Source organism: Tyto alba, unplaced genomic scaffold, assembly GCF_018691265.1.
Source record: "Tyto alba isolate M040663 unplaced genomic scaffold, T.alba_DEE_v4.0 Super-Scaffold_33, whole genome shotgun sequence".
Classification (NCBI taxonomy): Eukaryota; Metazoa; Chordata; class Aves; order Strigiformes; family Tytonidae; genus Tyto; species Tyto alba.
The window spans coordinates 584,844-612,389 of NW_024881308.1; the positions used below are offsets into that span (position 1 = coordinate 584,844).

At 42.2% G+C, this 27,546-nt stretch overlaps 1 protein-coding gene across 7 annotated transcripts in view; it reads right to left on the bottom strand.

The window, feature by feature from the left end:
• Nucleotides 1-27,546, bottom strand: part of NDRG3 (NDRG family member 3) — a 64,749-nt gene that overhangs the window by 30,225 nt on the left and 6,978 nt on the right. For 5 of the 7 annotated variants that reach the window (XM_042800903.1, XM_042800901.1, XM_042800899.1 and 2 more), the window contains exons 2-3: nt 4,222-4,327; nt 61-96 (exon numbers count right to left, since the gene is read on the bottom strand). In XM_042800903.1, the coding sequence (XP_042656837.1) occupies nt 61-96; nt 4,222-4,278 (93 nt within the window). In that variant the 5' untranslated portion in view covers nt 4,279-4,327. The remainder of the gene's footprint in view (nt 1-60; nt 97-4,221; nt 4,328-27,546) is intronic. The other 2 variants (XM_042800904.1, XM_042800902.1) reach the window with 1 other exon arrangement.

Here is a 27,546-nt window from a genome sequence, read left to right on the forward strand (position 1 = left end):
CATTACTGATGGGCCATGGGGAGTCTGCCCACAGATCCTTGCCTCCTGCATATGTCTTACCTGACAGTCGAAGTCCTGGAAGTTGCGAGCTGCATTCTGTTAACAAAAACCAGAAAACAAAACAAAACAAAAAGTTCAGCACAGTAACCCAAAACACCCCCAACAACATCATGAAAGTTCCCCTCAGAGATCTCTGCTTCAGCAGTCTAGCCTGACTGCAGTCAGGACAGCACCAAAATGTGAGACTCTTACAAGAAAATTCCAGGCAAGTTCTGCCTGTTACTATACAGCAAGGTTGCTAGGGGCTGTCCCAAGGCTGTCAATTAAGGAGCATACCTGTGGACACAGATGAGAGTTGAGAGCATTTGAGCAGGGACAGATGCAGATAGGAAGAACCCTGACCAAAGTCAGGCTGGTTATGAGGTTGGGTTTTGTCTGGTCCTCGTGCCCATTACCAATTTGAATGCAAAACTCTTGAAGGGACTACCACGAGGATCTCACATAATGAGTGTAAGAAAACAAGCTACGCAGTCACTCTGCAGTAACTGCTGTGTGCATGGCATCGTTCCACAGCAAACACAGTGACCTGTAAGCTACTGAAACCAGAGTGCATGGTAACTGGGCTCAGCAATTCATAATGGACTTTTCCCAGAGGGTGACACCACGCATACAGGCAAGCACAGTAAGTACACCACGTTTGGTGTACTGCAAGTTCAAAGGTCTGCAGTAACTTGTCTGTATGCCCACATGCTTCGTAAGACTTTGTCTGCTCACAGAGTAGGTTATGCTACTGAAGGCTGTCAAACACTGCAAAAGCCTGAGCAAATTGTTTGAAACAGCATTCGAGCTTATATGTTTTAGGTGTAGCACCTTAGATTACAGCTAGAACCACATATGCACAACAGAAACACCCCAAACATTTCTTCTGGTTGAGCACCCTAACTCTCCATGTATAAACAAATGGCCATGAGCTTTGCCACATTAGTAAGAACACAGGTTACTACCTGTGTTCTTCAGTCTGAGACATTTAAGTTGAGGTATCCGCAAATCTGTTTTAAGAATGTCCCCAATGTTAAGTAGTGAATTGTGTCAATGTTTGAACATGATGAGGCACAAAGCACCAAACCTTCAGGATGGAGGAAAAGAAGATAAAAAGCAGCCCACTCTTATTTCAGTTTGAGTTAGTTGAAATTCCTGAGAACTCTCTCTGTGCCTATTTTTCTGCTCTGTTAAATGCAGACAGTAGAGCCTTCTCACCTACCAGGTCATAAAGAAGGTCAGTTCAGTCATCCAATGACACCGTGATTAAGGACTACAACAAAGCCTATGAAGAAATGGGAAACTTCTATATCTAGCAGTGGACTTGGATGGTGCATGCTAAGTAAAGAAAAGGCTGATCTGAATTTGTACTGAGAAAAGCACAAGATTCCATGTGCAGGGAACGGGGGGAGGAGACCACACAAAACAAGAGTGAAGGTCTGCAACTGTGTTGCTTATTGTCAGGGTATGCCATGATGCACAAGAAGCATTAGTGATGTGCCCTGACTTTTGAATACTTGATTTTAACACACTGAAATCTGCCTTTAAACCACTAATCTATTAACTGTTTTAACCTGAGAAAGCTTTTCAGGCCTCTGAGGGTGTGATGGCTGCACTTCAAAGGCAAAGACCTAGCAGTAATTACCCAATCCAGCCTAAGTGCTGTCCACTCAATCTCTTGAATCAAGCTGGTACATTTCAGTAATTTTTCACTGAGGCTATATTAATTGGAGTCAGCGGTGCCAGAATATGGACCAGACAGAATAATCAAGTGTCACTGAAATAAATTTTCTGATCATGTAACAGGCAGCACTCTCATTGTCTCTTTCAACTAAATGGGAACATCTGAAGTTGATTTTCCCAGTAAAAAGTCACTGCATTTTAGTCAGTCTGAATGAGGTGAACATATATAATCTAATGTATTTTTTGCTTCTCTGCACTTGTCATTAGGCTTAAATTACACACAAACATAAGAGTGTATTCTTTAAACGTCAGTCTTGTAATTTTTTGCTGACTTAAATTTGAGACAAAACAAAACCAGGACTCAGTGGTCCCCAATGGCATTCCCTACAGTTCAGACAAGTGAAGAAGGTATGACCCATTTTAGTTTCACAGTCAATTCCACTGGTTTTAGAGTTTGAGTATTAAGACACCAGAGCTCCTTCTCTCTGTACAGCAGCCTTTGTATCCGAAGAGTTCATGAGCACTTACTCATTAGCACCTTAAGAGTTATTGTACTATTTCTGGCCCTTAATCCATGCTGGCTCAAACTTCTACATCTAAAGTGGGTTAGTCAGTAAAGATCTTAGTGAACTGCCAGATCAATACTTTTTGGACTCTGATACCCTGCACAGAACAGCACATTACAGCACCACACCCATATGCTCCATAAACTATGTCTAAAAAGCACATGTATTACTTCAATCTTGAAAGTATTCATTAGGGTCAGACCTCAGAGATGGTAGCTCCCGGAAGCATATCTTTTTGTTTTAACAAAGTGTAAAAGGGAGAGACACAGCATAATTCTCTCCCCACGCAGTGCTGAGGATGGTTCTGGAGCCACTCTTCATATTTATTACTACTAAAACAGAATATATTTCCTGTAACTTCAAACCTGAGCCAAGGAAACCAAGTATCACTTTGTATATGCCCTTCTGTATGCTGGTTAGCACTGTTGGGCTGTTTAAGTGAGCATTCTGCCTTTAAACCAGAACTGTCCCAGCTATAAGGTGAGTGCCTGTGTAGATGACACCATGGCAAGGACGTGATGGGACTGATCAGGCAATACTTGACAGAGAGCCTGAAAACTTACCAAGTGAAAAAAACTTTGTTTTGGCATGCTTCAATACCTTCTACTCAAGTCAGCTCACTGCAGCAAGGGAAATCTACCCTCTTGAACTCAAACACAGAAAAACCTAGGAGAATCATGAGCAAGATCTGGGGCACTGCATTTAGGAAGCTTGTCTTCTGTAAACATTTACCTCTGATTTTGAAATAAAAACTGTTTTCAAGGCCTTTTTATATTTTGTCTGCTGGTCTGCACTGATTTTGTTCTTCTAAGGCTCACCCTCCCTGGAAACATTTTTAAAAATTATGTTTAAACTGTGGTGGAAGCCTCGTAGTCAGCATTAGACTGTAAGAACAGGCAGTTGGACTGCAGATTTCAGCTGAATTTTTAGATTTCACAGATACTAAACAGATATGCAAGCACACCAAAGAAAAGAGCAAAAACTAAGCAGCACAGACCAAACCAGCAGAATTTCAGAGATTTCATCCATTTTGCATGGCAGTCTGCACTGGACAGCGCAGTCGTCCACAAGCACACAGTGAGTGGACAAAGTACCGTATCTCTTTGGCAGCACAAGCTAGTTCTTGATGTCAGCCACTGAACAGCAAAGCGTTGGGAACTGCTTCACTTATCATTCACCATCAAACTTAGGTGTGAGGTATGGAAAGTGACCAAACTGCATTGTTCATAGTCACAGTTTGCAGATTTAAGATTCCAGATCTTGTTAGGATGGCCCAGAATGACTTAGGCACTCAGAACAACAGTTCACGGCAGAATCCAGTGAGGCTAGGGCTTTCGTAAAGCCCAGATGGCTCTCCTCCAGCCCACAGAAGGCAGAGTGAAAGCCTTAAACAGCTGCTGCAATACAGCAGCTTTCATGCAATACTTTCCAAAGTTGGAGTATTGCATGACTCTGGACTGCTCTAGCTTGGCTCTGCAGATATTAAAAGGAACTTGCTCTCCATTACTAAATCCAGGGAAACAGGGTTGGTTTGGGGGGAAAAAACATAAAAAGATAACTTAAGACAAAAGATTTTAAATAAAAAAAAGTAAAAAAAAAATAAAAGAAAATGGGATACAATCCAAGGTTTCCCTAACAAGCAGGAATTTTAAGAGGTTCTACAGTTCTACTAGGTGAGGAATGGTATCACCTTTCCAATTTCTGCCTTGCCTTTGTAAATCCTCAGTACAGGTGTGACAAACTGGCTGGGACTCTTTCCCCGAGACTTTGGAAGAGCATGTGATGGTGGACTATCAGAGCGGGGAAGCATTTACTGGTTTTGAGTACTTAAGGTACTTCAAGCTGTAAACAGATTCTGGCAATCAGGGCTCCTTGCCAGGCACAAAGTCAGCCAGAGTACCCCTGTGAAAGCAAAGGAGCAGCTTAGCATTACCTTATCATTCAGGAGTGGTTTGATCTCTGTCAACTGAACATCCTGCAGTTCGTCCATGGTGCTGTAAGTGAAGCCGATTAATCCTCAGAGCAGCGAATGGGTGATTCTGAAACAAAGACATATTGTTAGAAACAGTATCACAAGAGATGCTAGCCAAAGAAAGCTTTAAGATCTTTCATTAGACTTGTGTATGCTCAAAGTGAAGTCTGAAATAAGCAGGTTCTCGGTGCAACATGAAGCACCTGTAACTGTAGAAGGCAAACAGCCATGCTTGCACTGAGTGAGTCAGTTATGTTACTCCTTACGCTGCACGTTGCCTTGCTCATTGAAAGCTGTCCCTGAAAGTTCAGGCCTTTCTACTGAGAAAGTCTGGATTCACTTCTGTGCATTGCTGGTACTTCAGCCATAATCTGCCTGGAAATAAACTGCAAAAGCCTGGATCACCAGAGTGAAAAACTGTGTTCAGTATGGAGGAATACTGATATCTCACCGCCACGCCTGACACTAACTGCAGAATCCAGCCACTAAAGACAGGGCTGTGCCTGTAACCTATGAGACATGTGGCCAGCACTGCATTTGTACACGGGAGACAGAAGTGTAGAGACTGAAGTACCTCACTGGCAGAACATAAGACAGCCTGGAACCCAAGGCAGCCCTTTTTTTATGAGGTGGGATATAAAAATGGCCCCCAGATAGTCCTGTTCCAGTTGAACATGTGCAGGGTAACACTGTTAACTGTGTAGCACAAACAACCATTCTCCATCAGGTGGTGCAGAGTCATCAAAAGAAAGCAAAAAACCGCAATCAACAGTATGTTAGGTTGCCATATGTCTATGGGAAATCATTGCTGCCACAGAGCCAGAGAAGAAACCTTCTAGTACAAACACAGCAGTGAGGATGAAGGAAAAATATGTCAGAATTTACCGTAGAATTAACTTATTTTATAGCCAGAGGTTCTACTTGTGTTTCTAGATAGGAGAATTTATAGAGCAGGAAGTTGCAGCAACATGAAGAGGGCTCTGGCAATAGGAGATGATCATGCCTGATGGTGCAGATTATTTGGTTCTTCAGGAAAACTATACATATTACTGTAGATGAAATAAAAGAAGTCGTGGACATAAGTAGGGACAGGAATAGGCATGTGGTGGGCTTCCTGGGCGTTAGCAGAGTGTGCTAGAAAAAGACTCTCAAATACTGTCACAAATCAAATTCTTTGTTCAAGAGAATATATTGCTGCTAACCACAGAAGAAAAAAAAGTGAAAAAGAATACTGCAACTGTGCTTCTCCAGCCACTTTAGTGCCACACAAACACACACTGCACCAGGAAGGAGGGGTTCCTGTCACTCCAAATGCTGTGCAAATCTGTGCATTCTCGTCACCTCTCTTTGTGCCAAGACTAACATTGGTGTGGCTGAAGCCAGCCTGGCACAAAACAAATCATAATGCCTTTTCCCTCTGAAAATCAGCCATAGCAATTCCCCTCTCTTTTAGCTCCTTTGCTTTGGGAAACTTTTCAGATGCTCTTGCTGTAAAACACTTCAGTTGTGAGAGTTCCAAGAAACCAGTTAATCTACAGGTAGCTTCTCCCTTACTCCATGATGAATTTGTATTCAGCAGAGCAGTAAGTTGTCATACAATGCGCTGTAAGCCCCAGAGGAAGAGCTAGTTACTGTAGTTCTGATAAGGTGTTACGGAGACCAAAAAAATACTTTCCATTAAGGAATTACAACTTCTGTATACATTGGGACTGATTAAGAGCTCAACATCTACCAAGTTCTCTCCAAAACAGCATCTCACAAGGTTAAAGACACTCAAGGAGTTTCAAACAAACCTTGCAAAGCTTATCTGCATTAGGTGACACAGTACTAGAACAACCACCCCATTATCTGGAGACCTTATTGCTCTCATGCTCCTTTTAAGAGACACCCACTGGACCTGATGGCAGGCAGGAAGGCTATGTTTTATTCTTGGGGTCACCCAAGAAGTTGTCCACTCTACTCAAAGGGATTAAAAAACTGTGCACACAGCAGCCACTTTTCTCTGTGGGTTTTTATACACAAGTGAGTGGTAAGTTACACTTGTTTTGTTGTTCATGAATCTTAGGCTCACACCTAGCATTTTTGCCTAAACCAGAGTCTACATTGAAGCAGGACATCTAATAATCACTCTCTACCAACACTTGACTGATCAAAGAACAACTCAGAGCACCAGCTGCTCTCTGTTAGATTGCTCAAGGATATTTTTTGCTAAAGCTTTGCAGATACTCCTCTTAGTTTCTCCTGAGCTATACAAAGAGCAACAACTTCCAGAGAGCCCTGGGATGCATCCTGAATAAACCTGCCCCAGGATATTGTTTGCTGCTGATACAAGCATACCAGTCCATGAAGTGTGTAAAGTCTAGAGAGGGGCAGACAGACACATTTTGTAAATCCCATGCAATACTTTGTTAATCATTTATTATATGAGAATAATAAAAAATTAAGTAGATGTTCAAAGCAAGAATTATCGAATGCTTTTATCTCATCAACCTCAATTTTGTACTTCGTCTGTAGATCCAACTACAGTGCACACAATAAGCAATGTCATTCTGAAATTAATCTGATACTTATCTTCCTGGTCCACTATTGCTCCAAATACTGTTTCAGGAAAAGGGGACGTCTCTAGAGGCTAAGGCAACAAACTGTTGTGAAATACCTGCACTGCATGTTTCTCCTTCGTTAAAGCAAGATGGGCAACAACAAGAAAGGCTGCTCTTTTGGATGCTGAACCTGGAATTAGGTGAAAGAGAAGAGACCACCTTCCTTAACACCAACTGGGCTCATGTAGCTGGGAAAACCCCTGTAGGGGAGCTTGTAGGAGGAGTAAGAGACATGCTCTGCATGCACCGTCTGCAGCACAGCCAGCCTGGGAGACTCTTCAGCTCAGAGCAGTTTCTCACCCCGGCTGCAGGAGTGAGAGCAGGACCTCCGAAGGGGTCAGAAGGGACTGAATGCTGAGGTGAGCCACGAAGCCACTGAAAATTGCTGAACTGAGAGTAAAATCAGACAGAAAGATTAAATCTGCACAGACACAAATGGCCAGATGGTGGATTTCTTTTCTCAACCTTTTGATTCTAATCTGCTTAACCAGCAAATCTGAGTTTTTTCTTCTTTCTTAGAAACTCAAAGCCTTTCAAAGGTTTTTTGAAGGAAAAGGTACAGGAGGTTCCCATCACTGCTTGCAAGCAGCTTTTTTTAGACTGCTGAACCAGCTCTTCCCAATCCACTCACTTGTGAACTCTCCAGAAAGCAGCTATCACAGCCTCAGGACTTCATTTCAATCCATTCAGAGGATACTCGGTGGGCAGATATAAACACTTTTCTTTTCCAAGGTCTTAGCAAGCTGAATGTGATTGTCCTGGACCAAATCTGAGTAACTTGTTATTACAGCATGAGACCTGACTCCCTCTATGCAATTATTCACAACTTCACTTGAGCACACTGACATGCTAACAGCATTATGGCTTTCGGTTTGAAACTTGGCAAAGGGGCACATTTGTCAAAAAAAGGCCACAAAATTTTCTCAAAAGAGAATGCTTTGTAGCAGAGAGACCTGGTAAAACACATCTCCAGGTGCAGAGGCAAAGCGATGGGTGGGCTATTGGTGAGCTGGGCTATCCTCTGCCTCTGCTCCAACCATGTTAAAGGCTCCTTGTAGAAGATCTGCAAACATGTCTGCCCAAGAAACAATCAATTCTCTCCCTCTACTCTTCCTGTTATTTAAAGAGACAAACATGTCATTTCATAAGCTGAAAGCAAGTTTAAGAATACCACAACAAAGCAGCATAAATATTCATAGCACAGAGAAGAGCTCTGTAGAAAACAATCTACAGGCAAAGTAAAAGATTTGCCTGGAATGATCCCTGTATAAATTACATATTTTTCTATAAATGTCCCAGTACCACCTCCTTTGCAAGTATTCCTCTTGCCTCCACATATATATATATGACTATAAATACACTCAAATACCCCAATTTAAATGATCCATCCTTTTCCAAAGGCTTCCCGAAGGTGGAATAGACTCTGCTCTTTGAAAACCAGTAAGATAAGAATGGAGGAAAAACTTAGTGAATCATTAGCACAAAGACTAGAAATCAGGGTCAGACACAGAAGGCTGCAAAAAACCAAGGTAGTTTGGCCTCAGAAAGGAACCATCTACCTATAAGTAAAATCTGAAATACGTGCTCACATTCTCAATCTGAGATAAGGGTGCTCACAGTTTGCTTCATTTCAATATACAGGTTGTATTAAAGTAAGTTTGGTAAGGCAAGAGCATGAGTACTACAGACCTGCACCCACATAGCCAGCAGTGTAAACTGCACCGCCTGTGGGTACTCGGGCTCCAGTTTCTAGTTGGCAAAGTTCAAGCAGTACTGTTCCCCATAAGATTACAAGCCACAAGAGCTGGATTTTGAATCCAACTCTCTAGGCACTTCCTTGAATATTCTGTTTTATTATGGAGGTGCAATCTCTCCATGCCATTTAGGAATTAGTGCAACAAAATCTCGTATTCAGAGGCTGAAAATTATTGTTCATACATCTCGACTACAGCTTCTAATTTAACTCTATAGCCTGTTATATACTCCTGCTTTGTATTTAACCGCATTGAGATAAAATTACACATGACAGTTATCAAGCTATGATACAAAACATGGCATTAAATGTACCTAAATATACATTTCCTTGCTTGGAAGCCCAGCAGAGGCCAGCTGAAGAAGCCTCCTCTCTAGGGTCTGACTACACTTACAGTCATGACAATCTGGGTTAGGTTTCCACAATCAGCTCTCTGACACAGCTATCTGCTTCTTGTGAAATGGAAAGAAGAAATGCTGCTCCAGGGTGTGAAAAGCTGGGAATACACTCAGAATTTGCAGCTAGTGCAAGAACCAAAGTACATTACCCACAGTCTCAGGTTTGCAGTTCAGGCATTTATTCAGCCATGCGTGTTGTGTAGCGTTACACTACAGCTTTTTCCTTTCTACATAAGGGGATTCCTGCTTACTGTGCCTCCTCTGCTTCTCTTTCATAGACATGGGAAGACAAGCTGCCTGACAAGGTTCCTCATCCTGGTCAGGCAGAGCACAGTCTTGGCATATAGATCTTAAGTAAAATAAGTTTAATTTATGGCCTTTCAGACCCTTGGGCATTCCTTTTATCTTGCTCCTCAGTGCTCTGTAAGCCTCTTGATAGCAGTGCACTTCTGAACCACCTGCATCTGCTACTGTTTTCCGTATTGAAATGCTGGCTGACACAGTAAACTTCCAACAAAACCGGTAAAGGGTCCACATTCACTTTCAAAATATTTTCCTAGGTTACTTGCTCTGCATTCCAGCTCACATATTTCTGGGGAATGCACCACACAGCGCTCCGCCTCCAAGACAAATTGCGAGCCTGCAGAGAGAAATTGTTCCGCTTAACCAGCACAGTGCCAGCTACTGCACACCAGTGACAGCAGTTTCCTAACACAGCATGCTTTTACCTCCTTTAAATCTGGACTACACCCAGGACAGAAATGCCAGCTGCTAAATATACTTTCTAGGGAGTTTAAACGGGACCTACATCTACCAATGGTTTTGTAAGGAAAAGTTCCATGCCCAGCTTTCCATTAATTTTGGAGAAGGGATCCAATTCTAATTACAAGAAGTGTCACACTGCCATGTGTGTAACTGAGCTCAGCCAGCAGGACATCATCCTCAGTCACCATTTGAATTAACAGGCATTAACTATAGGGCTGATTAAGCAAGAATAATGTAAAAGTCTTCAAATTGCTTTGGATTACCCTGGACCAGTGCCCATGAAAACACTGAACCATCCTGAGCTCCTTTGCACAGTACACTCCAAGAAGTTCTAGACTGGGGATACCCAGGATACAAACTGGAATGAGAAATTTCTCCTATGAAAACAGTGCAAATTATTGTCTCAGAAAGAGTCTTTTCTGGTCACGGTACCTCTTTCAAATAGCTTTGCAGCACTTCCCTTAAGCTGTTCTCCCCACTGCAAATTAAATAAGCAGTAGCTATTATTATCAGACATGTTATTCACCTGATTTTTCCATGTCCCTTTCTTGACCAGTGGCATCACTCTAAAGAAATACCTGCATTATCCAGCATCAGCAGCTCACACAGCTCAAACTAAACCACAGAGCCATTTCTACCAGTTTTATGGTGAAGGACATACTGAAATGGATCTGTTTAAAGACGCTTGCCCCTCTGCTGAGCCACCTGCTTCCACAACCCTTGTGGTTCAGGAGGTCCCACCCAGGCATGGGTGAGGGCTCTTGAAAGCTCAAATGAAGACATTTGCCCCATCCAAAACATTTGTAGCTCTTCATCAGTGCTGCCTACCACCACTGCATTCACCGCAGCTTCTCCCCATGCCATGTCTTCTATCCGTCCCCTGACGATACCTTCAAGCTCTCACCCACACATATGCACATATGTGTGTGTAGCTGAACACAACTGCTGTGCAAGCACACATCCTCCAATCCAACACAAGGCAAGTGAGGAAATCAGTCTCTCTGGCAGCAACTTACCCAAAAAGTATCTTATGATTAAATCTGACTGCTCTCTGCCCGATTCTTCAGTTCCCTCCGCAGTTTGATTTTCAAGGTTTTTTCTGCTTTGTTTTAGCTACTTTTCCTACTAATTGACTGTGCATTTTCACATTTTAAGTGGAAAAAAAAAAAAATCAAATGTGAATATGTATCCCATTGAGCAAAATAAAGCATTCCAGAGCAAGATGGATTAGAAACCTGTTTAAATGAGATTTTAACAATTATTTTTATCATTAAGCAGCATATTTCAATTTACTGAAATCTAACGCTGATTTTGCATTTTATTTGTCTTGTTGAAAAAGTTGCAAGGCCTTCTTGCTGTGTGGGAGGAATTAAGCTATGGTATAGCTAAATAAACATTTAGTCAGACCTCAGTTTTCATATTTTGTAATGCAATTGTGATTGATCTTTTTTAACTCATTTGTGTGATGTGCCATGGGGACGGAAGAACAATATTTATATCAAATGCATAAGAAAAATTTGCAGAGTCACTTTCATTTTAAAAATAAAACTACTTTAAAAGTTGTACAACCTAAACCTGGTATGATAACATACATTCAGCAGTGAAGGAATTGCACCAAGTAGTTTTGGTCACATCTCTTGGCACATGCAGTGTATTGTAGTGCAGCCTGGATAAACCTTAATCAACCATAGATTAATGTGGGTACAGAAATCATCACAGACATGTGCAAAGCTCAGGAAGAACTAATATATTTTGCTCCTCACACAACACGAGACAACACAACTGCTTCTGGTATCAACTCCTTCAGGTTACTAACACCCTTTCATTGTGTTGTATATGTATACACATCTGACTTCTACTAATGTCCTCGCAGAGCAAAATCAAACGTTTCTTACTGCATTCAAACTTGAATAAATGGATTTTGGCCATTAAAAATAGTATATTTGCAGGCAAAAGCTGATCAAACATTTCAACATCTCCAATTCTAAGTTATCCACCAGACATGGGAAAGACCTTTTAAGTTTTATCACAGCAAATACATACTGTTTAGTATTAAATAATTACGTCTATTGAATATAAGAATACAGATGTACACAGAAGACAGACTTAACTCTCAGGATGAAGTTTCACTCTTTTAATCCTCTCTAACTACAGACTGCTTGAAAAAGAGGCATTTACAGGATTGATGTAAATTTTAAGAACACGTATACATTGTATGAAAAACAAATTGCTAAAATTAGATTTTTCTTATACGATTTTGTCCCTCTTCTTCCTCATTAATTAAATGCATCTTTCCCTTGCCCACGTAACACTGCTCCTTGGAGCTTCCCAGAACAAGCTCTTTCAGTTTGGCTTACTGCCCATCCTGTATCATCTGAAGGACAATCTCTTCTCAAGTATCAGTGTCATAACTTCCTTAGTAATGCCTTAGGCAGTGTCTGGCATGCTTGACTGCAACGTGAGCAGATTTAATGCTGACTTTTTCCAGGCTAGCTTTCTGCTGTTTTAGTGAACTGAACAAGCTTATCAAACAATCACATGAACATGAGGACCAGCCCAGGTAATGAGGACCGGGCATGTAATGAGCTCTGGAGTCAGCTCCAAATCCTGCAGTCTAAATTGAGGATCATGTACAACATACAGAGTAGGCAAATATACGAACAAATTAATTAACTCACTACAGTCTTCATGGTGCTTCCTGGATACAGGTAACCAGGGCTATAAATTAACATGTAGTATGCATCATTATGGGCGTTCACGTTGTAAGTGTCTGAAACGGAAAGAAGCCTTTTGATAAAACAGGTAATAAGGTCTTATTTCAGAGAGGGTGGAAACAGATATGGAATGCAGCAACCATGTCTTCTTCCAGCCATTGTGAGCATCCTCCCCTATGAGTGACGGAAGCAGTTTGTAAATGCCTGCATGAATACAACAGAGACATAGGATGGAAAACACCAACTGCTTCAGCAGTAAATTGAGCCTTCTCAGCATGTCCAAGCTCCCTGCAAGGTACACCTGCCCAGGTACTGAGACATTAACTCTGCCAAGTTCACTGGACTGTACTTGTGTCAGACCTTGGCCCCCCCCTTAAGTGACACTTGGCATACAAGTGCTCCAAGTGTCCTGCTTCTCAGAAGCAAACTGAAGCAGGGCCTGTTACAGTTGCTCTTTTAGGAAGCATTATCCTGTAGAATAGGTTACACTGGAGTGATGCGTTAAAGGATACTAGTAGACGATGTGCTTTTCAGTAGAAAACACAATACAGCTAGGCTAAATGCTGTAGTAAGACAGAAAGACACCAAATCTGGCTCACAGACACTTGATTTCAAGAAAAGGAACTGTATAGAAAACAAGGCAACTTGTCAAAACAAAATTAAAAAAATAGAAAAAGCAACAAAAAAGAAAGACTCCTACAGGGACCCTGGAGACTGTTATAAATGCTGTACGGGAAGCCCAGGTAATCTGTATGCCACCATGCAAGCATAAAGACAGAGCCACCTTATATACACATCCTGCATGACTCAATAGGATGTTTAAAGAGGCTATCCCGGGAATGGCTGGAATTTAAAAGAAGTGGGAACTCTGTCCAGATGAGCAAAACAGGAAATCCCATAAAGCACAGCAAACCAATTGCAAACGGGAAACTAAGAGTACTGAAAGAAAGAATTTGAGTAGTCCCTTGGCAAACGATGTTTAAACTGATAGTTTATGTTACTCGTTTACTTGCTAACTGTTAGTTGAACGTGACACAACCGGGAAGCCAGCTGCAGAGTAGATGAGCTCACCTGAGCACCATGACATGCAAGTGGCACTGCAGAACGGCAGACACATCGCCGGCACGCAGGGAGTGCTTGGCATCAGCCATCGCTTCCAAAGCTGCCAGGGAAATCCCACACCAGCATGTTTCACAGTGCAGACAGCACAGGAGTTAGGGTATCCACAGAAACATCAGGTGGTTCAGTACTTGTGAAAATGCTTGAAAGTTGAAACTCATTGAAGAGATTAATTTAAAACCACGTTTTTATTCCTGCAGTATTTGTAAAACTCGGGTGTGGGGAATGTTCTTCCCAAGGCACAGGTTTACTTTCTGCCGTTTTAGTGAATTGAAGCAGCTCACCCTGTGATCACAGGAACAATGGAGTCAGTATGATGGTGGGAGTGAGAAGAAAGGAAAGGGAGATGCATCTCACCATTCAAGAGAACCCGGTTTAGGAGGTAAATAATTTCAGGAGATTCAAAAAGAAATGGTTTGATACATTCAGGAGAACAGGTCCATAAACAGACACTAGACAGGGAAAAAAATAGTAAAATGGATATATCCTCCAGTATCCATAGCCCAACCTTTGTGGATCCTGATAGCAATGGGAAAAAGCAGCAGAAAACTGACCAGGTCACACCCTCTCCCACTGTCATTGTTGGAGAATTGGATGACCAGATGCTGGACAGGTCAAACAGCATCTCTCTTATACCTGTCTATCTAACACACTTGTCCTGGGTTGAGTGAGTGGTGGGTTTTTTGGTGGCAGGGGAGGGGGCTATCGGGGAAGCCCCCTGTGAAAAGCTTCTCAAAGCTCCCCCAGCTCCAAGTCAGCTCCACCTCTGCACCAAGGCTGAGCCCATCAGCTGCGCCTCTGCGATAACGTATTTCAGAAGGGACGTGGTGAGGAGCAGTGGGACTGGTGAGGAGGAGTTGGGGCAGCTGCGTGAACACCAAGGTCAGTGGGGGAACGGAGGAAGAAAGGAGGGGGGAGGTGTGCCGGAGCAGAGACCCCCCTGTATCCTGTGGGGAGACGGCAGGGCGGCCCCCCCTGCCACCCGTGAAGATCTATGGGGGAGCAGACGTTGATTTATGGCTTGTGTTTTTCTCATGGATGATCAAGGTGCTGTCCCCGAACAAGGCTGGGGTCCTGTGGGAAAAGGCAGCCCCCACTGTTACAGTTCGGTGCTGGGAGGATTGCAGCATGCGGGGGAGTCCCACGCCGGAGCAGCTCGGGAAGGGCTGCAGCCGTGGGAGGGAATCCAGTCGGAGGAAGTTAGTGACCCATGACGGAGCAGTGTGGGGAACGCTGCGGCCCGTGGGAAGGACTCACATCGGAGAAGGTTTGTGAAGGAGTGTCTGCTGTGAGAGGGGGACCACGCTGGAGCAGGGGGAAGTTCCAGAAGCTCCCCCACCGCAGATGGCAGCAGCGGCAGCACTGCCTGCACCCCCCATTCCCTGTCCCTGCGCCGCTGGGGGAGGAGGTAGAGATATCGGGAGCAGAGCTGAGCCCGGGAAGAAGGGAGGGGTGGGGGGAAGATGTTCTCAAGATGTGGCAATGCTTCTCACTGTCCTACTCTGTTATGTGTTGTTGTTAATGTCTGTAATGAATGTATGGTTTTTTCCTCCCATAATGAGTCTGCCTTTTGCCTGTGACCATAATGGGTGATTTGCCCCTCCCGGTCCTATCTCAAATCCCAAGCCTGGTTTATTTGTCCCTTCTCGTTGCTGGGAGGGAAGGGGGGAGTGAGCAGCTGTGTGGTGCTCAGTTGCCCTCTGAGCTCAAACCATGACAACACTTTACACGAAGCCCTTACCAGGCATTTCTCTACATGCTGAAACAAGCAAGTAGCAAGAAGCACCTTGGCACAGCCCATGGTTCTCAGCCTGTGAGGAAACTACAGAACTACCTGCCCACCAGAACCAAATTGGTTTTGACTGGGCATGAATTTGGCCAGTTACTCTTCAATTGTGAAATAGCATCACTTAACCAAGGAGCCACTGCCCTGTAAACCCCCCCACCCCTGACCATATACAGCAAGACAGCAGTTTCTGGACAGTCAAGTCCCTCCCTACCACCAGATTAAGTGATGGTGAAATGCAGAAATTAGAGATATGTATTTCCCCATCAGCTGTATCAAAAGGAGGCCAAGAGACCCAAAACAGGTGCCTGCCCTCCCTTCCTTGCCAGTAAAACCCATCCATCAGTGACACAAATTATTTAAATCCTCTGTCCAGGAGCAGAATCATGACACATCAGGCCTGGGATAACATCAGGCATGCCGATCTTTGGCTAAATTCTGCAAGTTTGATGACAAAGGGGATGCGTTAATCTGAGTGGCAGCTGCCTAAAACAATGCATTCATGTGGGTTTCCTCTGTGTTGGTCAGACGATGAGACAAGAAAGAACAAAGGAAGAAAAATTATTTTTCTGAAAAATGCCTTAACAATTCCAGAAACAACATGAGTTGCTCCTGAGGTTTCAGCAGCAGAACGCTCTCAGAGTCTATCTCAGATGTCCCTGCTTGATGCATCTGCACAGCTCTGAGCAGCCTGGGTCACAGAGGAGCAGGGTGGGTGGCACAGGGGAGCCAACAGCTACAGTTTCATAAGCTCTTATGACCAAGTGGCATTTTACCCCAAATACAAAAAAGGAGCTCTTTCTGATGATAGGCCTGAGCTCTGTTGATTGTAGCCACTCATGGCTGCTCAAGTAATTTGTCACTGTTGACAGGCCCATGGAGCAGTGTTTAACAATCTCAGCACAGCTTCATGTAAATCTCCAGGGTATGATTCCTGCCCATCAGTAACTGACTTCAAATCACTACTCGTAAGAATGTCTTCTGTTTGAAGTCAATTATAAAATGACATACAATGTAGATACATAAAGTATCTTCAGAAGGAAAGTGATGTTTTCTGTCAAATTAGGAATACCTTTCTGAAAGTAGCTGGAGGCCAAAGGAGGATGGCACTCTGTACTAAATACGCCTTCCCAAATTTTAAGTTTGTCAGATAAGGCCTAAGGAGGAATCTATGACCTAATTACCAGGTGCCACCCAAATCCAGTTTGCTCTCCACAGATTCCAGTGGCTGTTCTTGGCTCTGGATGCTTCCAAGTTTAGATCATCCTTCAACAGCAGCCATTAGCGCCTGAGATCAGCCAAAGTCAAACAAGACACATGCTCTTGAAGGTGCTTCCTGCCCTGGTGAGATCTTGTCCCTCCAAATCCAAGCCACGTTGGCATTTTAGGCAGGAAAGAACTTTTGTTTCTCTTTTTTCTCCATCCTTTTTCCCCTCCCTTTCCTCATTCAACCTCACACTGATTCACATTAAAATTTGTGTAAAATCAGAAGCCAAAGATATCTAGTGAGCAAACTGGTCTGGGTAAACAACTTATACTAAGAGAACAGTTTTTACAAAGGTGGGTTTAATCTGCATAGGTTTTGCTGCAGTATCTCTCAGGTAAAAGTCGTATTTTCTTTTATTCCTCACCCAAACTTCTCCAAACCAAAGTCCATGGTGTAGACCAACTCAGAGTTTAGTTTCCATTAAGAAACAATAGTGTAAATTAAGGTGATTCCTATTAAGTGAAACTCAGTTTTGTATACTTGGGATACAGCAAAAGCATTCACAAGCTTAAGAGAACTTCATATCACATACCTTAGAATGGAAATCTGCAATACCACAGACACTCCAACTAGGACATATAGTTACTGCAAACAAAGGACTGAAGATGTTAAAACAGAAAGATTTTACTTCTTTCAAAAGTACCTATACATCTCAGCACAAGCAATTTAGTTTCAATACTCTAGTTCTGAATGAAGCTCAACCATCACGTGGGTTTCATGTTTAGCTTCTCCACGCTTAGAAAGACTTGGTTACAACAGATTAATTCGTAATTTCATTCCCTAGAAACCAGCATGAGACAAGGACATACCACACTAAGGCAACAGTGAAAGATAAAGCTAACTACACCAAATTCTAAAACTAATTTCTCAAGTAAGAAGTACTAAGAGGAAGTTTTTCAGAAATCTGTTCATAGCGCCTTCTTCGGGTGAAGATTGCAATGTCTCTGCCATGCCAGGTTTCCATTTGCAGGATCTGAAAGCAATCGCAGGACAAGTAGGCTGGAAGGGATCTCTGGACATCACCTAGCACAACCTCCTACTCCAAGCAGGAGCAATTTCAAAGCTGAATCCAGTTGCTCAAAGCCTTACAGATTTTAAAATCTCTAAGGATTTAGATTCCATCATTACACATCACTCTCATCGTAAAAATTGTTTCCTTTTATCCAATGGAAATTTCCCTTGCTGCAAGTGAAAGATAGATATATAAACAATAAGATTTTTAACCTGAAAATATCACAGACCAGAACAAAAAGAAAAATGAAAATCCAAAAGTAGTGACTGTTACAGCCATACATCAACACTATTTAAAAATTCTCTTTCTAAAACTGTTGAATAATGAATAAAGAGTCAAGTCAGATATTCCACACTAAAGGAATGTAGATGGAGCAGAAATTAATCTTCTTGTAGATTTTTCAGGGCAGATGTTAATATGTCAAAATAACAGGCTTAATAATAAATTGATCCCTGCCCCTGAAAAACAGTCAATACTTTCCAGAATAGGAACACGTGGAGAACTGCACAGGATCTATGTAGTGCAAAATCCAGTCCAATACAGTTCAAGAGCAAATGCCTAGGAAACAGCAAAAAAATAGCACCTAGTGATACTTCCTCTTTGCTTGTACATACATGCATACTTTAGACGAACTTCAGTCTCTCTCAGGTCCTGTAGAAGTTTCTTCCCCAGTGCACTGAAATGCTGTCATTCTTTCCAAACACAGAAGTTATTTATTCTCAGGCTTTGTAGGCAGCCTTGCCCATGAAATCTATCCTTCCCTCACAGTCACAAAAATTATTAGCATCTTTACCTATTATACACAGAATACTCTTTCATCCCAACATGACAAAACAAAAAATGAATATACACAGTCTGGAAGCTGAATCAAAGACAGCCCATTTCAGCAGCTCTGAGAAGCCACATCTTTCCAGAAGTTAGCATGTGTTGTCCAGAGAAGGACCTTCCCAATGCAATGCCCTTAGCAAACAGCAAGTGTTAGAACACCAGCCCTGGTCCTATGAAAGCCTGTTGATAATACCTTTCCTAAAGACAGGCTAGCTTGCCAACACTCATCTGGAGAAAAAATATCAAATATTTTTACCTGGTTTGAGTATTTCCTTCCTGTAACAATACGTGCACATTTCTCCCATATTAACCTTTATGCGGACTTAGTTTAAAGACACTGCTAACACAGTCACCTCAGAAATAAAATGAGTCCTAGTTTGTTCTGGATTGATTTTAATCATTCCAATATTACTTCTTTCCCCCCCTCCCTCTCCAAGCTTCATTGTCTTATTCTTTTGAAAAACAGCAGATATATTTACTTACCCAATGTCCAATTCTGCAATGTTACACTTATGAATTCTAAAGAAATTCTAAAAGAGGTTTAAAAATGTTCTCAAGAAGGGTGGTTGTACTATAAGATGTAATTAAGACAGTATTAGTCAGGTGAATTGTGGTACTAACAGGTGCCAAAACCAATTGTAAAGAATATCATATTAGTTTAAGCCACCATCATGGAACCAAAGCATAGATTCTCTTCTTAGTCTCCTCCAGAGCAATTTAAGCTAATGAGTTTTAGCTGGCTGGTAGAGAGGTCTAAGTGCACCCACAGAGCATAACACAATTAGTTACCTGTCAAGCCCCAGTAATCCAATTACTCTGGATCATAGATAATACTTGAAAAGTAAAATGATAATAACCCACTTTACCACAGAATATTCCCTCACCATCCCATGAGTCTCATTCAGCCTCCGGCCCAGCCATGCCCTGCTCAGAAGCGAAGTGTCCCCAAGCAGACATCAGCCTCTGGCAAGGAGTCAGGGCCCCGAGGCCACGCGCTCACGCTGCAGCTCAGCACACATTACACTGGTTACAACGGAGGGGTTATCTAAGAAACACCAACAGACCCCAACACTCCTCTCCCTACTTTTTCAACCTCCAAACATCTCCAAGATTTGCAGATTGAGGTAGTATTTAACTAGGTGGAAATAATGACAAGCTTGTGACCCGAAGCTCTTCTCCAGGTCAGGATATGTTGACCTGGAACACATCTCAAAGCATAATTCACCTGGGAAGTCTATGAGTTTAAGTAAGCAATATCTCTTATTACAATTAAGTAAAGAAACGTTTAGCAAGGTGCTCTGAATTGGCCTAAAATGGCAAGTAATTAAATTCATCAGTGAACATATGAACACAACAAACCACAGGTAATAAACCAAAAATAAATAGCAGTTGTACACTGGAACCATGTCCAGTGTCCATGAATCCAAAACTTTCTTCAGTCTGTCCTTTTCTAAATTCTATGGGGAAATTCCAAAATAACACTACTGCCACTGGTTGGTATTTTATGTTGTATTATTTCTGTAGTAGCTGAAGCTGGAGCTACCTAGCACAACTGTTAAGAATATGCCACCATCCCAGCTCTCAGAAAAAGACAATACATTAGCTCTTGCTGTCTAAATTTTAATACTCCAATAACAACTCCAAAATATCAGCCACAAAGCTAGACTTCGTGTAGTGATCTGTACGAACTGTATTGACTTTACCCGGCATTTCCACTAAAACACTTTGTTAAGAACTTGCACAGATTATGCCCCATGAAAAGCGATCAGAGTGGCTCTTTCAGCCTGTCAGGCTTCATATCCCTACTCCAACATTCAAAAGGATTTCTCTTATGAACAGAGCTCCAGAGCTAAACTTTCAAAGCCCTGTGAACAATGTTCTGATGAAGTGTTAACTGCAGAATAAATCAGCCTAAATCCAGGGAATTGTTCCAAGAGATTAAAACCTCAGCACCAAAGAGAAAGGAGGTCCTGATCCCACTTTATAAATATCTCACTTTGTTTTGAGCCTACCACCTATTGTTTTCATTTGGTGGTCTTAGTCCTTTTATCAGACCAGACAATGAATAATGGGTTCATATACACTCCATGCTGCTAACACTTTATATGCTTCCATCATATCCCCTTCAAAGATATCTTTTTGAGACTGAAGAGTTTTGATCAATTTTGATCATTCTTTACAAGGAACTAATTTCACACCTTTTGATCATTCTTGTCAATCTTTTCAGGATCTCTCCCAGTTTCACTGGGTCTTTAAAAGCAATGAGACCGGTACTCAGGCAGCATTCACAACACAGACGCACTATGGGTTTACACCACAGCATGTTTCCTAGCTTGATCAATATTATTTTTCCACAAGCATCTAACCTTCAATTTGCTTTTCCAAGCACTGAAATAGTATTTTGATAGAACTGCCTATTACAACCCCTGTTTCATCTATGACTGGAAAGCCAGTTCAGAGCTCATCACTGCATATATACAGTGAGGGCTGTTCTCTAGGTGTGTTACTTCACTACACTGAATTTGAAATGCTATTTTATCACTCAGCATGATAGGATTTTTCCATGTTTCTTTAAAGTTAAATTTCTGATAATAAATAGAAACGTTATTTTTTATCAACAAACATTGTCACCTCTCTCCTATTTACTTTTCTAATTCTGATATCTCTGCGGTTTTGGCCTCCGCATCATTCGCTAGCAATAGCTAACAATATAAAATAAATATTTCTTCTGTCCAATTTACAGGCAAATTTTTATTGGGTGTCCCAACAGTCCTCATGCTCTCAGAAATCCCGGTTATTCTTTACTCACCTTCTGTGCCAGTCATGCTTTTATAGAGCTTTAATACTTTCTTTTGTTCTCCAAGTGGCTCCTTTCCAAGGTGCAAAGTCCTAAACTGTTTAACATCTCCTCCCCTTCCTTCTCATTTCGCACCCTCCGGCTCTCTTGTCACCTTTCTCTCTTTTTTTCTAGTTCTTTTATACTCAAAGAATTCGCCAGAATAATTATGCTGATGCTCCACTGTAGATTATGTCTAATATTTTACTGCTCTATGAGAGCACTTCTCATGCTTCCTCAGGTAGATGTATCAGAGTTTCTCTTTAGAAACGTGCCTTAATACTGCCACATACCTTCATAAATATGCAGGTAACCTTCTACATAATGTCCTGCTTCCCCCACCACCCACAGAACTGGGAATTTTGTTAAAACCTGTTTTTTGCTACATAATTTTAAATCTAATCTGCTCATATTCTTCCCTCTTGACCTCAAGTTGACATCAATTTTTTTTTTTTAATTAGCCCTTTTATGTACATTCTCTGCATCTGTGTATGAGCTATACTAGGTTACTGTGCGGTAGCTGTAAAGAGAAAAGTGTCCATTCACTACAGCAGCAGAGAAGTCCTATACTCCTCTATTTGTTCAAGAGCTTCAATCAAAAGAAGGACGCAGTGAGAATCATTACAGGTGCAGGCATTCATTTCTTTTCAAAACAATGTATTGATCTGATTTAGCTTCAGTAGTTCATCCTAACCTATTTTTTGGCTGTACTCTTAGTTTTCTTGGACCCTTCAGGTAACACTTCCTATGCAGGTACTGTTCAACACAATAAAGTCAGAAGGGATCAGTTTCATTCATCTGTCTGACAGTCCTGCCTAGCACAGGATAACAAATGTCTCTATATAATTACTTCACCAAGCCACACATGCTGCGATTGAGCGGTGCAGTTTCTCTTGGGATCTTTTGAGTCAGCACTGAATAACTTTCTGTTTAGTGAAGGGACCAACTCTTTCCATTGCAGCCTGACACACTGGCACTGATACACTCCTCCTGTTAAATATTCACCTCAGGTAGAGTTTAAATGTTTTGGTTTCCCTTCAAATGGAGCTGTAATTGGGGGAGGAGTAGGGAAAGAGACAAGAGCTCCAAGGCCACCTCCCCTGCAATGACTCTGCAGCCAGTCTGGAGTAAAACAGAGACCCTCTCCTCACCATTGCTGCCCCACAGACAGATTGAAAGCTGTTTTCTACCTTTTATGACCCAATTACCAGTAATAAGACTCATTGCTCTTCATCTGGCCACTGTATAAGAGAGAAAGAGCATTGCTCAGCTGAGCTCCTTACTAGGCCAGTGGTGATGGTGATTACCGAATTGTGTTAGTGCAGGTGCTCAGAGGCAGCAGCTGTGACTGCTCATCCCTTAAAAATGATGAGTATACAGGTATGTGAGTAAAAAAAAGATGGAACTTTCTGAGCTGCACAGAAATAACTGCAGTCCTTGTCTGGTCAGATAAGAGAAAGAGATCCCTCTCCTGCTGCAACTGCACTCAGGGGCTTGGAGGCACCAGAGCTCCCAAGCAGCCCCTGGGAGCACAGCATCTTTTATTCACACTGATGCTGGAACAGTGCTGCAGGGATGCAGAGGCCAAGAGTGCCGAACAAGTCCCTTGATTTACAGAAAGGTGAGTGCCAGTCTTGAAAGGTAAGGCCCCAGACTATGAAAAGCAATTTGGAGTCACTGCTGCTGGGAGGACTTGTGGTTCTCTTAAAAATGCAAAAGAAAATCTGAGTCTAGTGATTTATGATAGGATTAAAATACTTCAGACTTCATTATAGAAAATGGTTCAAGATCAGGATTCAAACTCTGTGAGTCTTTCCTTACTGAAAGCTTTGACAACACTAAGACTTAAATCATTTTTAGGCCAACAAGGTGACTGATGATGGCTTCTGCATAAGCAGTTCATTTTAATGTGGAGACATGATAAAAATAGCAGCGTGCCATGTTCACAATCAGTCCAAAGCCCGGAATGACATTTGAAGGCTAGAGATCTGAGAAAACATTAATACATCACATCAAAGATATTAAACTACAGAAAAGCAAGACACCTGCATTACAACACTTCTCAGTTCAGGCAATTAATGCTTACGTCACAAATTAAGCTTTCTGGAGCATGTATTTTAAGCCATTTCAATCTTTTTCCCAACAACTATTACCTACCAATCAGAGAAAGTACAGTGATTTATATTCTGGAGACCGCCATAAAAAGCTGAACAGTATTTCTGCCTAAATAGTTCTTATTTTATGAAATACTGACAGTATTTCTCCTGACTTTATGTAAAGTCTTAAATTCATATTCCTATTCTACTGTGGATTTCTTCAGAGGTCATTAAGCCACACAATGAACTATATTCTAGTTCTTAATTTTTCCCTTTTTTTTTTTAAGAGCACAAGCTTCTCCAGTTAATTGTTTTATTGCTTTCATTGTTAAGAAACTGCTGTCTTTATTAAAGAAGAATGAAGCAATTAAAATCAAGGGGGGAAAAAAAGCAGTTATCTTATGAAAGGCCAAAGGAAAAACCACCACAATCCTTCCACTACTGACAAAAAAAAAAATTCTACTGCTCAATGAGTGCCTTCTTCATCTGTTTGAGAAATCCAGTGAAACACAATTTTAAAAGCCAGCATACGAAGGCTGTCTTATGCTTGTTTTGCAACCTCAATAAAATAATTTTTAAACAAGGAAAAAAAAAGATGAAGTTTTTTTTCCCAGACCAAAATAGCTTCTCAGGATAGATGAGAAGAGCAGCTCAGTCTTTGTGCTGCAGCATCACTGCGCACAACATTTCTGCTGGAAGTGCAGCAGAATGGCACTGCCTGGCAGTGGAGCTGAGGATGCTGTTTGCACCTTGGCCACAAGCAACATGAGCGCACAGCTCACTACCCCTTCCAAAGGCATCTTCTGCTCTGCCTCACAGCACTACAGATACCCATCTGTTCTTCACTATCAAGGTTTAAGTGTCCTCCAGGAATTCTGCTCCCTATGGGATATCTTGGTTAATAAAAAAAAAAGGCAGGATGACAGACTTTAAGTCTTTAGGGGTCACTGCACCGTCAGGAAGAACTGTGATCAGTGAGAAAATACCACTTTCTAACACCTAAAAACACTACCAAAAATGGAATGCATTCATGTAGAACAGACAGAGGACCCCCCTACTGAGTAACCAACTGGCGAGCTCTGCAAATTATTTTAAAAACATTCTTATGCTGGTGAGAGTGGCAGCATACATATAATTATAGCAGTCTAGAATTACCCTTGAAAACACTTCATTTAGGCAGCTACTACCAGGCACAACAATAAAAGCCATTTCTCACAGCATAAGCTGAATCACTATCAGAAGGGCTTGATGGTGTCATTACACTAGTGAAGCCTCTGTAGTACACATGTGACCAGTCAGCTCTGGCACTAAAGCTGCGGCTTTCCAGATTTTGACTGCTGAAATATCCAGATAGAAGAGTTCTTATGAAGCCAATAATACTCTATAACAGCAGTTATCAGGCTACCCAATATTCAGGAATCATCGTTAACATTCATATGTATTTGCAAAGAATTCATGAAGACAACATGGGAGCACACATCACACAAAATATATCAATTCATATTCAACATGCATGAACAGTAAACAGGAAAAAAAAAACAAAAAAACAAAAAAAAAACACAACAAAACAGCCACAAGTATTTGGTAAGCAGGGTGTAAGAAGTCTCCATCACTGTCTTGGTATGACCGTCTCAGTCTGGCGAGGGGCCAGAAAGGCTGCATGCATCCATACCCAGTCAGGTCATCTTATATTAAAAAAAAAAAAAAAAAAAAAATCTTCCATTCACCATCCAAATTATAGTTATTTCAGAAAGTAAGCATTTTGGGGGGTGGAGGGGAAAATGGTGTTTCTTATCCCTGCACCTCCACCACAGAAGTCCAGAAGAACCAGGATACTCCCCAGTGAATCACACCAGCTACAGCCTCTGACTTCCTTGCAGGTTTGGGATGGAAACCTGGAAGAGTGGCTGAGTGACAGGGAGTGTTGCAGTAAAGTCAATCCCTCTTAAGGCAAGTAACACCTCTGAGCAAGAATCACTGTCTGAGGCAGCTCCCTCCCTCCACTGGAGCACATCGACAGAAAAATTAGTCAGCAGTTACTCTCACAAAGCAGTCTGGACCTTCTTACCACAGGCAATACATCCAGACAAGCATATATTCAAATACAGTGAATAACCTGAGCTAAAGGACAACAAAATCAACTTGGCTTTAAGCCCCATTAGCTCCTTTTTTAAGGAGCATTCTCCAGCTGTGAGTGTCACACTCAGCAGTTGCACATCAATAACCCTTTCTGGTGTAGAAATTAGGAGAAATGCCAACGGTTTATATTTTATAAGATTTGGAACACTGCTAGGAGGTCAAAGAGATACCTTATGTAAGCATGAGAGATCACACAAGAGCTGGGTGTTTCCTGAAGCCTGACCAGCAGCAGGACTTACTTTGTATGGCATTTCGGAAGTTTGGAAAAACTTTGTGATTCCTTGGAATCCCAGTCAACTTGCCTCAGCTCCTGCTTCTTCATGTGGTCAGCTCCATGACCAAGTCCAGCAGCAGAACAGCCATGAGCTCCAAGACCATTTAAAATCGGTTACAAATGCACAGATTAAGTGTCCAAAAGGTAACAAACATTTCTGTACTGCGCAGTGTGGGTCAAAAGAATCTTTTACACCTTCACTCTCTTATGGCAAGACCCCACACACTGCAAAATTCCCAAGCTGGGAACTGAGTCAGTACCACACACAGACCCTATCTCCACTCCTCACTCCTCCCTGGGGATAGAGGCCTCACACTTTTTTTTTTTTTTTTAATATGCAGCTGAACAGAAAAATTAAAAATACATTAAGCTCTCAAAAACACTAAATTGTTTTAACTTTTTCCTGAAGGCAGATATGATCTGAACTTCCTCATTAACTCTTTTGTACAGACAAAGCTACACCCTCCTCTGTGCTTTTGTATTCACCCTGCTGGAAAATTCTAGCCCTTTTTGCAATTTAGGCATTTGTGTTGGAATCTTCACAACAATGGGCCAGTAACTGAAAAATTGTAGCTGACAGTCCTAGATTACTCTATGCTGACTCCTCAGCCATAATCATTCAATTATATGGCACAGTAGTATGAATGAGCATGGTAGCAAACACTATGAAGTGACAAATGTGGCAGTCGTGGCCAGGGGGACAACGTTACAACCCGGCATTTGCAGACTGACACAGGCAAGAGCAAGGTCTCACCAAGGAGACATCTTGATGGACGATCTTCTAAACTCCTTTCTTTTGTTTCTTCCAACACCATAACAGCAGCTATAGCATTGGCTTTATATTGGTATTATACAGTGTAAAATGCTGAAGAATAACATACCTCCTTTCAAAGCAATGTCCCACAGTCCTGCTCCCAACTCCAAGGTATTCCCAGACTGCCCACGTACTGACATCTCACAGCAGCATGACTGTGCTCACCTTTGAAGGGATGGAACTGAGAGGCCACTCAGTGCCAGGTGACCTGGCAAATTATTTATTAGCCAAACATGAATTGGATGGAATACCTACTGGGTGTTCCATCCATTGTCTGCTTGAAGGGCAACTGAGCACCACAGAGCCGCTCACTCCCCCTTTTCCCCCTCGTGCTGAGAAGGAAAAAATTAAGTCAAAAAGGCTCAGAAATTGAGATAGGGGCAGGGAGGGATGACTGAGTCACAGGCAAAAGACAGACTCATTAAGGGAAGGAAAAAAGAACATAAATTTAATACAGATGCTAACAACAACACTACTGAACAGACAGAGTAGGACAGTGTGAAGCATTACCACATCTTGAGAACACCTTCCCCCCACCCCTCCCTTCTTCCCAGGCTCAGCTCTGCTCCCGATATCTCTACCTCCTCCCCCAGTGGTGCAGGGGCAGGGAATGGGGGGTGCAGGCAGTGCTGCTGTTTCTTCCATCTTTGGGAGGGTGGGGGGGAACACAAACTTCTGGAACTTCTTCCCCCTGCTCCAGCATGGTCCCCCTCTCACAGAAGACAGTCTTCCACAACTTTTCTCCAACTTGAGTCCCTCCCACAGGCCGCAGCACTTCCCTAGCTACTCTGGTGTGGGACACCAACTTTCTCCGACTGGATTCCCTCCCACGGCTGCAGCCCTTCCCGAGCTGCTCCGGCGTGGGACACCCCCGCATGCTGCAGT